Source organism: Pteronotus mesoamericanus, unplaced genomic scaffold, assembly GCF_021234165.1.
Source record: "Pteronotus mesoamericanus isolate MK-2021 breed Mesoamerican mustached bat unplaced genomic scaffold, CSHL_Meso_final scaffold_99, whole genome shotgun sequence".
NCBI classification, from domain to species: domain Eukaryota; kingdom Metazoa; phylum Chordata; class Mammalia; order Chiroptera; family Mormoopidae; genus Pteronotus; species Pteronotus mesoamericanus.
In genome coordinates, this window is record NW_026555330.1 from 12,539,226 (window position 1) to 12,552,934 (window position 13,709).

At 48.9% G+C, this 13,709-nt stretch overlaps 1 protein-coding gene across 1 annotated transcript in view; it reads right to left on the reverse strand.

Moving 5' to 3' along the window:
• Positions 1-6,952: 6,952 nt before the first annotated feature.
• The window catches only part of PALMD (palmdelphin), a 44,201-nt gene continuing 37,444 nt past the window's right edge, over positions 6,953-13,709 (reverse strand). Inside the window, exons 5-8 of the mRNA XM_054564983.1 lie at positions 13,651-13,684; positions 13,417-13,530; positions 11,667-12,764; positions 6,953-7,509 (exon numbers count right to left, since the gene is read on the reverse strand). Coding sequence (XP_054420958.1) covers positions 7,466-7,509; positions 11,667-12,764; positions 13,417-13,530; positions 13,651-13,684 — 1,290 coding nt within the window. The 3' untranslated portion in view covers positions 6,953-7,465. The remainder of the gene's footprint in view (positions 7,510-11,666; positions 12,765-13,416; positions 13,531-13,650; positions 13,685-13,709) is intronic.

The window sequence follows — 13,709 nt, forward strand, 5'->3', positions numbered from 1 at the left end:
CCCGGTGTCTGGCCTGTGGCATCCTCGGAAGGGCACAGGTAGCTGGGGGCCTGAGTGACTGAGGAAACGAACCCTTCGCTTTCACGCGCCCGTGGCTTTCGTCAGGGTTTTGGCCGCGATGTGTGCGCAGCGACTAGTGTTGCCGCACATCCTGCCCGGGCCACGGCGCAGCGGGAAGGACAGACGCAGCCGGCGCCCCCGGCAGCTCTCCGGCCCCGCGGCTCTTGGCCGAGCGTCTGTTTATCTTTCCGGTCCCGCGGAGCAGCCGAGACACAGAGGCCCTTGGTTAAGGTGACCCCTGTGGACGGGACTGAAGGAGGGGCTGCGTCTGAGCTCCGTCCTCATCTGGTCAGGGACCCCGCTGTGCCCTGCCACGTCCTGCCTCCCCTCCCGGCCCAGCCCCCGCTGGGACATCTCTGGGCCAGGTCGCTGGTGGCCACCGCCCCGCGGTGCCCTTTCGCTTCCTTGCTGCCTGGCCAGAGCTGGCGTGCTGGGCTCAAGATGCCCCTTGCCCTTGGGTCCTTGGTGCGGTCTGTGTCCCACACGCTCCCTCCCGTTTCTGACCGTCCTGCAGGTTTGCAAGTCACTCGCCTGCGTGGCCCGTCTGGCGGGGCGGCCGTGGGCCCCCGACCGGAGGCCCTGTGTGTCTGCGGTCCACGTTGATCAGAGTGTGAGACTGCAGCAGTTTTTACATAGAACCACGTGTATTTTTTATTTTCATAATGAAATTCGATGTTCACTTTGTAGTCATGACGTTTAGTGAAAAAGCCAGACACTAAAGGACAGCTGTTGTTCGGTTTAATTTATTCGGGGTACCTTGACCAGTCCAGCCCGCAGGGGTTGTGAGCAGAATGGTGCTGAGCTGGGGCTGGGGGAGGGCCGGCTGCCGATCCGGTTCTGGGGACGGACGGTGGTGTGCTCCACGCCACGGGTGGCGCTTAGAGCGCTGAATGGCGCACTGAAAAGTGGTTCAAGTGGTACATTTTGTGTTGTGTGTATTTTACTACCATTGAAAAATACAGAACAGATTTGCTGTCTGTAGAAACACTATTCTTCACGATAACCACAGGAAGGAAACAGATCCCGTGTCCACGAACAGATGACTGCACAAGCTAATCGTGGTGCACACGCGCGCCGTGGTGTGTTACTCAGCTGTAGTGAGGGATGAGGTGTTGGTGCGCGCGGTCATGTGGATGAGCCCTCAAAACATCACGCGACGTGAAAGAAGTCAGACACAAAAGGTCACATGATACGGTTCCATTTACATGAAATTCAGCGACAGGGAGACAAGCAGAGTGCTGGCTGCCAAGGGCTCGGGTACAGGGAGGACGGGAAGGGGAGCGTTGCGTGAAGGCGGTGCCGTCGTGTTTGGGGGTGATGGGAATGTTTTGGAGATAGAAGCGGTGGTTGCACAGTATTGCAAATGTAAGAAATGCCACTGGATGGTTCAGTTTAAATTGTTATTTTTTTGTTATGCGAATTTCACCTCAGTAAACAAATACTGGTCTTATTAATGCTCTTGGATTATATTTTTGGGCGGAAAGATCTGGTGTGTGTGTGTGGGGCTTGCTGGCCCTAAACATGTTATCCGTTTAGCTTTTTATTTTGTTATCAAAGAAAAGAATGTAATTTCGTGCTCTGCCTGGTCATATACCTCTGCTTTAGGGGAGAAAGAGTCCTCCAAGTTTGTAGAGCGTGTCTTTAGAAGTGTACCTGTGCTGTCTCATTCACACGTAAAGGAAATTGTGTTGTATTCCTTGTTTCCCGTAAGGATCTAAACACATTTTTTGATTCCCCGCCAGACACAAATAAAATATATGGCCATCACACTCGTGGGATAGGAATTCCCTGAATCTGATAATGGCTAAGACCTTGTCCAGTGGACTCTCCTCCAGAAAACTAATGTCACCTTCAAAAAAGCTGCCTGGTGTCCCCTGCAAGTGGCCAGAGCGGGACGGCCCTGGTGCGCAGGCCACATCAGGAGGGACAGGGTGTGAGGTGCCCGCCTCTGGGTGTTCGCGCCAGGGCAGTGGTGGAGAGCTGTGTGGGGTGCTGGGCAGCAGGGGACAATAGTCGGCAGCCAGGGGACCCGTGGCCGGGCCACCGGCAGCTGCCGGGGCGGGGGTGGGGCCCGAGGACGTCTGGGACGGAAAATGCCAGAGAGGGGTCCCAGCTCATCTGCCTCCAGCTCCACGTGGCTGAGCCTACGCTTGCTGTGCATTAAAGGATGCATAGGAATGGAAATGATACAATAGGCCCATTTTGGAGAGCTGGATTGGAGAGCTGGAAAAAATATTTGAAAGCATTCACTGGATAGAATTCATATTAGCAGGGAGAGGACAGAAAAAAGAGCCAGTGGATTTGAAGATATATCAATAGAAATGATCTATTTGAAGAGATGAAAGAAAAAATTTTGAAAAATAATTGAACCTCCAAGACCTGCTAGATAACGTTTTTTATTATCTCAGAAGGAAAGGAGAATCTCTGGATATAATGACTAGAAACCCCCCAAAATTTGATAAAAATTGATAATTTTACTGATTCATGTTGCAGGAAAACATCTCAAGCAGGAAATTGGAAGATAGTCACGCTTATTGAAAATCATAGTCAAACATTTTTTAAATGAGTTTTTAAAAAAGATCCTGACCTGAGGACATGTTTATTGATTTTAGAGAGAAAGGGAAGGCAAGAGAAACATCGATGCAAGAGAGACCCATCGATTGGTTGCCTCCCATTGGCACCCACACTGTGGATTGAACCCGCAGCCTAGGTGTGTGCCCTGACCGGTAATAGGACCTGCATCCTCTTGGTGTACAGGACGATGCTCCAACCAACTTAGCCACCCAGCCAGGGCCATGATCAAACTTTTGAAGGCAAAAAATACAGAGCAAATCTTGAAAGGAGAAAGAAAAACGGAACATTATACATGTATACAAACATTACAAATATTACGTTACGACATCTGATTTCTCAGGGATCTGTGGAGGCCAAAGACAGGGGAATAGCATCTTTAAAGTGCTGACAGAGAAAAAAGACAACAAGAATTCTATATAAAGAAAAAACAGCCTTCAAGAGTGAGAGCGAGTATGAAGACATTTTGTGGTGAAAGGCATCTAAGACTTCGTTGCCTGCGCGCATGCTCTATGAGAAAGGAGGGTCTTCAGACTGAAGAAAAGTGATATAAATGGGTCCAGGGATCCTCAAAGGAGTAAAGAACACTGAAAATGGTAGATAACTGGTCCTTTTTTTGGTATTTTCCTACATAAATTCTTTATAATAAATATATTGATTTTATGCAAAAAAAAAAAAAGTCTGCATTGCTTTGCGGGTTGATAACGTATGTGGCTCTAACACATTCAACAGGTGGGCATGAAGATGGGAAGGGAGGGTGGACCCCACAGTCGCACGGTGGCTGCGAGCTCTGTAAAGCGATGCAGTGCTAGTTCTAAGTGAAAAGCTCTAAGTTCTAGTGTGAAAAATTAAGGATGTGTATTGCCGTTCCTGGGGGGGAAAAGTAAGGGTGTGTGTGTGTGCGCGTGCGCAGCCAATCAGAAATTAACATGGAATTCTAAAATTCTTTAAATAATTTAATTAAAAAGGCAATAAAGGAAAAATAAAGGAGCATAAAACAGGGGCTACATAGAGAACAAAGAATAAAATGGTGAACCAGAACTCCACCATGTTCATTGTATTAAACGTTGAACAAGAAGGCAGAAGTCGAGCTGATACAAAAGTAAAATCCACAATGTGATTTAAATATAAAGGGGCAGATAGGTTGAAAGTAGACGAATGAAAAAAGGTATTCCAGGAAACAGTGAGCATGAGGAAGCTGAAATGTCTGCATCTCTCCTAGATAGTTCATTTCCGGCTGAAGAGTATCATCAGGGACAGAGACCTTTCTTAATGACTAAAGCATTAATTTATCGAGAATACATTGCAGTCATAAATATGTGCCAAATAACAGACTTTGAAGCACATGAAGAAAACGCTGACAGAATTAAGGAGGGGTAGCCATTTGTGATAAAAGCACTCAAGTGTAGAACAGGAGGAGATTTCCTCAACGTGGTCAAAGGCATCCAGGGAAAACCTACAGCTAGTATCACACTTGATGGTAATGGAGTCTACTGACCACTTTAACCTTAAGACTGGAAACTGTACAAGGGTTTGTCTGTTCTTGCTGCTTGGCATCAACATTGCATTGGAGACCTTCGCAGGGCAAGTAGGCAAGAAAAAGGAAGAAATGGCATCCAACTTGAAACGAAGTAAAACTATCCCTTTTCATGGATGGCAGAAAAGCTTAAAGAATCCAGTAAACAACTATTACAAGTAATAAATGAGCTCAGCAAGGCTGTAAGGTATAAAATCAATATATAAAAAATCAACAGCATTTCCAAACACTAGCAGTGCACAATGTGGAAAGTGAAATGAAGAAAATTCCATTCAGCATAGCATCGAAGAGAAGAAAATCGGAATGCATTGATCCAATGAAGTGTGAGACTTGCACACCAAAAACCTCAAAGCATGGTTGGCGGGAGCTGAAGAAGATCTAATGAAATGGAAGGGTCTCACGCCGAGACATTTATGGGTGTCTGTCAAAGGTGCGTAGGGGCCGATCGAAAGCTTTCGGTGGCCAAGGCAGGAACAATTCGAACAATGAGTTGTGTTGGGTTATAACTCAGGGATAAAATAAACACTGATGGGTCTGTACTGATTTAAATTAATAATTGCATAAACAAGGGAGAATAGACAAGTCTCCTGTGCAGAAGGACTTGAAATAGTTTATGTAGACATTGTGGGTGTGAGGGTTTTGTGTGGTGACTTCCGTCCACAGCATACGATACAGAAAGGGGAAAAAGGATAATTTTACGGTGGTGCAGCCCACTAGGCACCGCACTAGCCAGGCGCTCAAGGTCAGCACCCGAGGGAAACGTCCTTGGAAGTGCTGGAAGTACTTTACCGCCGCGGTCTTGCCCGCCCCAAACTCCTGGCCCCGGTCTAATCTTGACAGAAACAGCAGACAACTTGCAATAGAGGGACAGCCTGCAAAATTCATTACAAGTAATTCTCAAAGCTGCCAAAGTTACCAAAAACAACGAAAGCCTGAAAAGCAGTCACAGCCAAGAGGAGCCCAAGGAGACAGAGCCACCGAAAGTAAAGGGGTCTGGGTGGGGGCTGCTGATACAGGAAACAAGTCAGTGGGTACAGACCGAGGAAATCGGGGTAAACTGAGAGACCTCGTTAATGATGATGCATCCCTACTGTTTCCTTAATTATAACATGTCCCATACTAATGTAAGATGTTAACAAGGGAGAAAACAGGGCATGGCCTTCGGGAACCTCAGAGTATCCTCTCCATTTTTCTGTTCATCTAAAATTGTCCTTAAAAATAATGTTTTATAGGGTTAGCTGTGGTTACAAGGCCTCTTGGGATCCTGTGTCTTCTTATTTCAGGGACAAGGTGAGAGCTGTGTACAGACAACAGGTGCCTCGTGTTCGATGGAGACAGGTTTGAGTTTGGGTCGCTTCCATGTCCCCGTGCACGTTGAAGGATAAAGGTAGAGTGGGGGAGTGAAATGGGGGACCCCGCCGTGTTACTGCTGCTGCCGCGATCTGCGTTGTTTACACCATCAGACCCGCCCTTCTTTGTCCTTCTTTGCGACCCTGACCCCGTCACCAGGGCGCCTCACTCCCCTTTCCGGCTCTCCTTCCCCCTCAGCGCAGCGGCCAGCGGGCGGGTGCACGGCCCACCGTCCCCTCAGCGGCCCTGACCGACAGCCCCCTCTGCCCGCCTGGCGGCCAGTTTCCCGGCAGCTCCCGCCTCCCTCGCCTGGCTGTGCGGCCCAAGGCCTGGCCCGGAGGCTCCAGCGTCTGCCGGCTGCCTTCTGGCGCACGCCGCAGTCAGCTGGGGCTTCACAGCGCCCCCCTGGCGACTACACCTTCCCCTTCTGAGCACATACTCACTCGTTCGTCCAGTGACCACCTAGGCGTGGGGCAGTGATCTAATGCTGCGTCCAAAAAAGTCCCCCAGACCAATGCTTTACTCTCAAGGGTGGCAGAGCTGACAGAGAATGCGAAGGTTTTTCCTTAAATCCTCATGCGAGGATCTATTTATTGATTTAAGAGAAATAGAGAAAGAGAGAGAGAGAGAGAGAGAGAAAGAGAAACATCAGTCAATTGCCTCCCACATGCACCCCGGCCAAGGATAGAACCTGCAATCCAGGTACGTGCTCTGACTGGAGATCAAACCTGTAACGTTCTGGTGTATGGGGGCAAGGCTCCAACTAACTGAGCCACACAGCGAGGGCCAGAATGCAGTTTTGACAAGCCACCTCTGCTGAAGTCAGAGGCATGAAAGGGAAGGAAGGGGATCCTGGGACCTGGGGTTGGGGTGTTTGCATGAAAGTGCTTCTGAAATTTGACTCTCTAGATTTTCCAGAACATTCCAGGCCAGCGGAGGAGCTCTTTCCTCCTAGAGACCGACCAGGGAAGGTCACCGGGAGGCCGGCAGGACCTGGCTAATGGGCACCGGCCCGACCCAGGGTGGGGGGTGTGTGGGAGTGGGTTTGGAGGGTTGCTTGGGGGGAGTGGGAGGGACTTGGCATCAGGGGATCCTTCAAATTAGGGTTTCAGGTCCTGGCGAGAACACATAGGAGTAACACGCTGTATACAGTCTTACTACGTTTTAATTTTAGGATCCTAACTTGTTTACTGCAATTGGTCAAACCTTAGACCAGATTTGTGTCCCTTGAGAATATGGGAAGTGGTCCGTGCAACAACCTTAGGTCATAATCAGTCACCAAACCAGGGTTCCCATGGAACCGAGTGGAAGAAAGGGTGATATCGCGAGAAGAATGAACATGCCAGTTATCATCTGTAAAGTCATGGACTCTATCAAGCTACTCCAAATCCAGTCCCAAAATATGAGGATAATTATTGCACACGCCTTTGGGATGTGGAAGTCGCCGCCGCATCCGTGGAGCAGGTGCTCGGCGGGAGGACGTGGGGTCTTCCGGCTCTGTCGGTTAGGGAGGCTGCACTTACATGTCCACGTTGAAGACGGATATTTCTGGGATGAGGGGCAGCGGCTTCCTGTGATCTCTCATTTGTATCAGCACAATTGCAGCATCACTTAATAGACTACAGTCAGACTATTTTAAATAACTTTATTCTTAAATTTAACAAGCTCTTATTAGAAATGCTTTGGTATCAATACAATAAAAATAGGCTGGTTCCCCCACTGAATCATATCAAGTAACTGGAAAAGTTAAGTGTTTGTTCTCCCCAGCTTTTTTTGCAATTTTCTTTTTTTACAAATAGTAACTACTGCTTATTCACATGGCTTAATATGGGTATAATTATAATTTGGGGGGATCTCAAAAAAAACCCCCCAAAATATCCAGCAGAGAAAGTTGCAAACATTTCTTAGTTTCTTCTCCAGAGGATGTTTACGTAGACGGTACGCCTCTCAGATAACTTTTTTCCCCAGCTTTGCCATTCTCATCCTTAAAGCTGCGAATTAAAGAAAAAAAAAAGTAGTTATAAAAAGCCTTCATGTTCACTCTAAATGGCCATTTCATAGAATGCAGGAAAGTTTGAAACATACCTCGGATGATTTTGTCCAACAATGTGAGCATTGTTTTAGTAGCACAAAAAGATAGTAGAAATAATAAGCTATGATTAACTTAGGACAGAAGCAGGTTCAGAACTAGAAGGAACCTATTTCTCTAAAGATTAGAAAAATTAGTAGCACAAACACGGCATAAGTTGGGAAAATTTAGGATTAGTGCACCGTTTCACTATGAGCCACAGAGAAATTCTGTTCTGGTCCATGCCTGTGTCCGGTGCCTGTTCCTGAGCTACACACCACCAAGAACAAGCACCGACTCAGACCCTGGTTCATGGTTAGGTTATCTTTTAACTCCTCAGACTTCGTTAGACCGAGGGGTGCCATCCTTGGATAAAGAATGACAAGAACAGAAATCTATATAAGGAAACAATGTGAACCAGTAATTAAAGCTGGAGTAATTATAAAATGTCTTTGTCGAGATAGAAGTGTTTTCAAACAGCAAATTTGAAATTCAAATATATATATATATATTTGAGTATATTCTACCGCTAAGGATATACTGGCTGTGGAAACTGATTTTTAAAAACGTCGATTTAGAATTCACGACACCCCTGTCATGGTCTGGCATGGAGTGTCAGGGCTTCCGAGTACCGCTGCCTCAGTCACGGTCCCAGAGGCTGAGAAGCTTGCAAGGCCCCGATCGCTACGTCTCTGTTCACCCGACCGCAAAGCTGTGGTTCAGAGAATACAAAAGGGAAGGCACGGTCTCTCATTTCTCAGCCATATGTTATTCGTTGTCTATTAACAGACGAAATGACCGCATCGCCAGGAAGCTCTTGTTCAGGAATAGGACAAAGAATGGGGTCCAGTTCTGAAAGGAGACCAAGGTCATTTTTCTTGTTGCTCTACTGACATGCGATGTGTTCGTCTAAATGAAACAGAAGAGTCATACTCCCCTCGGGACTTGAGGGGGCAGGATCCCTTCTGGCGGGCAGGGTCAAGAATGGTCCCTTGCATTTAGGTGCGAGGGTGTTGTCAGTCGCTGGGAGGTGTTGGGCGCGGATGGCTGAGAGCCCCGTCCATCCACAGCGGGAGGCGGACCGGGGCGGAAGCCGGACCGGGGCGGAAGCCAGGCTTCGTACCTTCTCCTCTGGGATCTCACGGCCTCCATCTTGCCCATAGCGGAAAGGGGAGCAGGGGCAAGTTTCATTTTAAAGGACCTTCTCATAGGGTTCTATCCAACGACGTGAGCATTGTTTTAGTAGCACAGAATGGCAGTAGACATGACAAGTTATAGTTAACTTGGGGCAGAAGCAGGGTGAGAACTAGAAGGACCCTATTTCTATAAAGATGAGGAAAATGAGTAGAGTGGACACAATGTAAGTGACATTCAATGACGTTCTTAAAGGGCACCTTGGACATGGGTATACTTAGGAGTGGGGCAACGTGGTCCCCGTTCTCACTGTCCTATTTCTTCAGGGGGAAGTGGGTTCTAGCTCATTAGTATTCTTGCCAATCCCATCTCCGCACCTGCGGGAGTTGACGGTGCAGGCGCAAGCACCGGCGCGGGGCCAGCGTGCAGGCAACGGGAAGGCCCTGGGCGCAGCAGCTGCGGACCTGGCTACCGGCTCTCCCTGTTCCTCCTGCTTCCTGCTCCTCTCTGCTCTCCCTGCCCTCCCCACAGCAGCTCAGACTCGGGGCCGGTGGCGGGAGCGCAGAGGAGGAACACACGCCTCCTGCTGCTCCGCATCTCTTGGCTCCCAGGGCGGCCCTGGTTGGCAGTATTGGCACCGACGGCATGGGAGCCCCCAGAGCTGAGGGTCTCCGCTTCTTCCCACTGACCTGCCACTGCACCTCGAAGAGGGGCAAACAGAGCTGAAGAAGTACCAGGATCAGTGGACAAGGACGCCAGAGAAGCCAGCTTGGGGGGTGGATAGTAGAGACGTCCCAGCAAAAGCCTGCCGGGGCCGCTCCCTGCTGTGGCGTCGGCATTGAGCTGTATCCTAGATCATGACTCCTCATGACTCCATTAGCAGGTAGACATGGCGTTGCCTAACTGTTCCTGTGGTGTCTTACCCTGTTCATAGTTCTGACAGAAAAGCATTGTCTCCAGGTTCTCTGGCCTCCACCTTTTCCACCCTTCTTCCTCTTTCACGCTCTTTGCCAAGTTAAAAACTTCTGTTAGCTAAGGCTTTCTGAACATCTACACTCAGAGAGAAACAGCTCTGAACTCTTATACCTTCCAGAGATAGTTACGTTTAGCAGGGGACCTAGTCCATAAATAAAGGAATTGACTGAAGGGGTGGATTTTCAAGTACCAACAACAGCGTTTTGGGGGGGCTTGTGGGGAGAAGCTTCATCTACTTGGTGCTTGTGACATTGATATTCTCTGTATATTCTCCGATACAGAGAGATGGCCCCCTGAGGGCGTGTGTCATATGGTGCACTTATTTAACAACCCATTGAAAACCTATCAGCTCTGTAACCCATGGACTGAACTGGAGAACAGCAATAGAAAACGGTATCAGGAGGACAGGGAAGGAATTCCGAGCAAGCTGTTTATGAGATGCTCTGTGTGATAGTGCGGAACCTTGTATTGTTACTTTGTCTGGAAGACGTCTTCCTGTTTTCATTATTTCCGCTCGGTGCCATGATTAGTGTTTTCCGGAAACGTGAGTCACTTCCTGTCTTTTTCTATGAGGTCAATGTGTTGACATGGTAGGGGTGAGGGGACCAGGGTGGTCAGGAGCAGCTGCCACCCAGGTTCGCAGTCGGGAGGTTTTGGGGTGGGCACCGCTGTTGCTGCACCCTTGCCCGGTGCGTTCCCCTAACTCTTCTGAATGGAAGGTGCGAAGCCTGCTCAACAAACAGCTCATTCTCAGAGCAGAGAGAGTTGTTTAGCCTCAGCAGGTTTCTTGTAGGGGACGCACCATTCGACTTGGTTTTAGGAAGATTATGTAAGTGTCCACTCACCGAGAGGCCAGAAACTCTTCCGATAATTAAGTTTACAATCAGTAGGCCTCATTTAACTACATAAAAGAGGGGAACGGACCCATTTTATTGCACTTTTGGTGAACAAAGGCCAGGTTTCTGGGTGCAGAGGAGGAGACCTTTGGAGCCACGCAGGAGTGGTGCGCTTCCATAGGACCGCCAGCGTCTGCTCCTGGCCTTGTGGCGACTGCTGTTTTACTGAGAATTCCTCTGTGAGAGACATTTAAAATGACCGTCCCTGTCCTATGTCCAGTACCTAAATGTCTGGGTAATCTGACTATGTCTTGTAAGCATAGCTATTATCACTGATATGGTCAGATTCTTATTTAGTCCTTATAAATGATGAGTGGAATACATTCTTCCCGTGCTAACAAGGAATCTAAAATTGGAGAATGATCACTTTCGTAGAAAAAAGCGTTATTTTCCATTCGATGCTAAGAAAGATAGATAGCTATAAAATTTTATAGGGAGTGAGAAATGCAAATATATAGAAAATAGAAAATATAAATTCGCTGAGTTAGAGAAGACTATGCAAAATGAAATGTTATAGATAATGTACAATACATACATTGACATTCTATTTTAAAATATAGAAAAACTAAGGAAATAAGGATAAAAAAAGCTATGAAAGTAGAGAAAAACAAGATATAGCCAAGTAATAAAATACTACACTGAAAATAAAATCTGCGTCTCGTTCTTTCTTGCAAAAGTAAGGCAATTTGTTAGCTTACGCAGGAAGTTTAAGTCACAGAGGGGCCGGCATCAGACTCTGGGGGGAAAAGGTACGATCCTGACGATCCAACTCACTAGTGACCCCCATACACTCGGACACAGTACGTCACCGTGTCAGAAGACGAATTTCAAGTTACTACTGCCAGTCAGTGCAACATGCCATTTAAGGCAACGATTTAAAAGAATAATTTTCCCTTATCGTTTGAATTGACTGAGTCACTTACGGTGACAACAGAATCAGCGTTAATGATAAATCTTAGTGCATGTTAGTCTACGGGGTGGTCAGAAAGCTGAAAGCAGGAGGGTTCGCGGGCAACCCAGAGACAGGACGGTCACATGACTAGACAGCAGCGGCAAGCCTGGCCGCGTTTATTACCTGTCAGGGACGGGTCCTCCGTTCCGTCCCCAGCGCCCTGAACAGCCTGGGGGGACTGGCGGGCGGGGCTGCCCAAGCTTTCTTCTTGCTCTTGCAGGGAAATGGAGTTTTTGTGAGGAGGTGGATGGGGCGCGTTTTCGCGGGGGGTGCCTTCTGCTCTCTTTCTAGGAAGCGGCGTTGGTTTGGCGGGCTGGCTGCCCCGGCTGCGGGGGGCGGCGGGGTGGGGGGGTGGTTTCTCCTCCTCTCCCGGCCCCCCCTCCTCCTCCTCGTCGATCACAACCAGCTCAGCGTGGATGACGCCGTCGTACCCCGTCAGAAGCCTCTTTTCCTCTTCATCGTCTTCCGCCTGCTGGTACCCCATGAAAATCATCGTCACGGGCTCGGCCCCGTCCACGTCCGGAGGCAGGGAATGGACGATATTGTATCTGACATCTTCCTCATACCCCTGGCAAGCGGGAGGGGGGCGCTGGCCTTCCGACGCCCCCGCGAGCGCTTCTATGGGACTCAGCATCGCCTTGGGGGAGGGCGCGCCCCTGTCCCGCATCCCCTCTGGCTCTTCCCAGGGAGTCGTCCACCTCTGCAGGGCGTGGGGTGGCGTGGCCTCGGCCTGCGGAGCCGCCGCTCGGGGGTGCGGGACTGGCCGAGCGGGACTGGCGTGACCCCAGCGGTTGCCTCGGTCCGCGGGAAGCCCGTTGTCCACGTGTGGGGTGGGTGCGCTCCCAGCGCTCCGCAGTCCATTCGCTTTAGCCTGCATCCTCTCCTGAAAGCTCGGGCCAGGGGCTGCCCGCTCTCGCTGCGGAGTCGTGGGCCTGCAAAACGGATTGGCGTAGACGGGCTCGTGGTACTCGGTGGGGGAGGCAGAGTTCCTCTCCGAAGCCTGCCTTAAGAGCTCCTCAACCTCCACCGGGGCAAGGCCGTCGGTGCCGTTGGTGGCGGCCCGGTGGTTAGAGCTCACGGCGTACACCGACTTCCGCCCGTCATCGTAGACTTTGACTCCGGTGCCCCTGAAGTCATCGGACGGGAGCGGGATTGAGGACAGGACTGTGCTTTCGCCCGTCTTCGGGTCCTTCTTGACTTTGATTTCCATGGCGTACAAAGCTGCCGAGAGACAAATTTGATCTTTGATTTTAGTTCAATTTTTCTCTTGTAAACTAGCCAGCATTCACAGGGTTTATTTTTATATGAAGGTCCCCTTTGCGGGTTCTCGTGGGAGATGTCTAGCTTTTAATTTCTGATTCTATTCATTAACTACGTAGTGACCAGCCCTGGGATGACACTGGTTTTTAGGTCAGGATGTCTGAAATCAGTGGGAATTGGGGAGGATCGGAGAAGAGAAATGGATGGTTTCACTGCAGACCCAAAGAAACGTTCTTTGTCATCAAGAAATCCAATGAGACAGATTTCTACTCTTTTACATGACTCAGCGGGAGGAACCAGATCTTCTCTTTAGTGAGGGAGGCACGTGCATTACTGCCAGTAAAGGCCTAGCACAGGGCGCACGTTTTGTTAAGTTACCGCCTTGCTGTGCAGGTAGACCAGCAGCCCGGTGAAACCACAGACGGGAGTTCCCCTAAGTTTTCACCACGTGGAGGTACCCCCACCTCTGCCGGTGGCTCACACTCCTCTTGGAGTTTGCAGTCTGGACCGTTGCTTACCCCGGAAGCACAGGATGTCATAGCAAGTTGCTAATATTGGGCATTGTAAAATCTGAACTCGAGAACCTGCCTTTGGAGACGGATTACTCATATACCTTTTCTATCTTGTTCATCGTCTTCTGTTCCATCATTTCTTTCCTTCCTTAATCTGGACGGTATGTAGGATTTTGGAAGGTCGGGGATATTAGCATAGATGTCTTCAATCGACTCTGTAAAATTAATATTGATTCAAAATACATCTAGGATATATTTATAATGTTGGAAAAATTTCAGTGGGCTTATCAAAAAATATCTTCGTTAGACATAGACTACAATGCTCAGAAACATACCTCTTGTCATTTCTTCCTTTTCCACCTTCACAGACTATAAGAAAAAAGAATTCTTTATG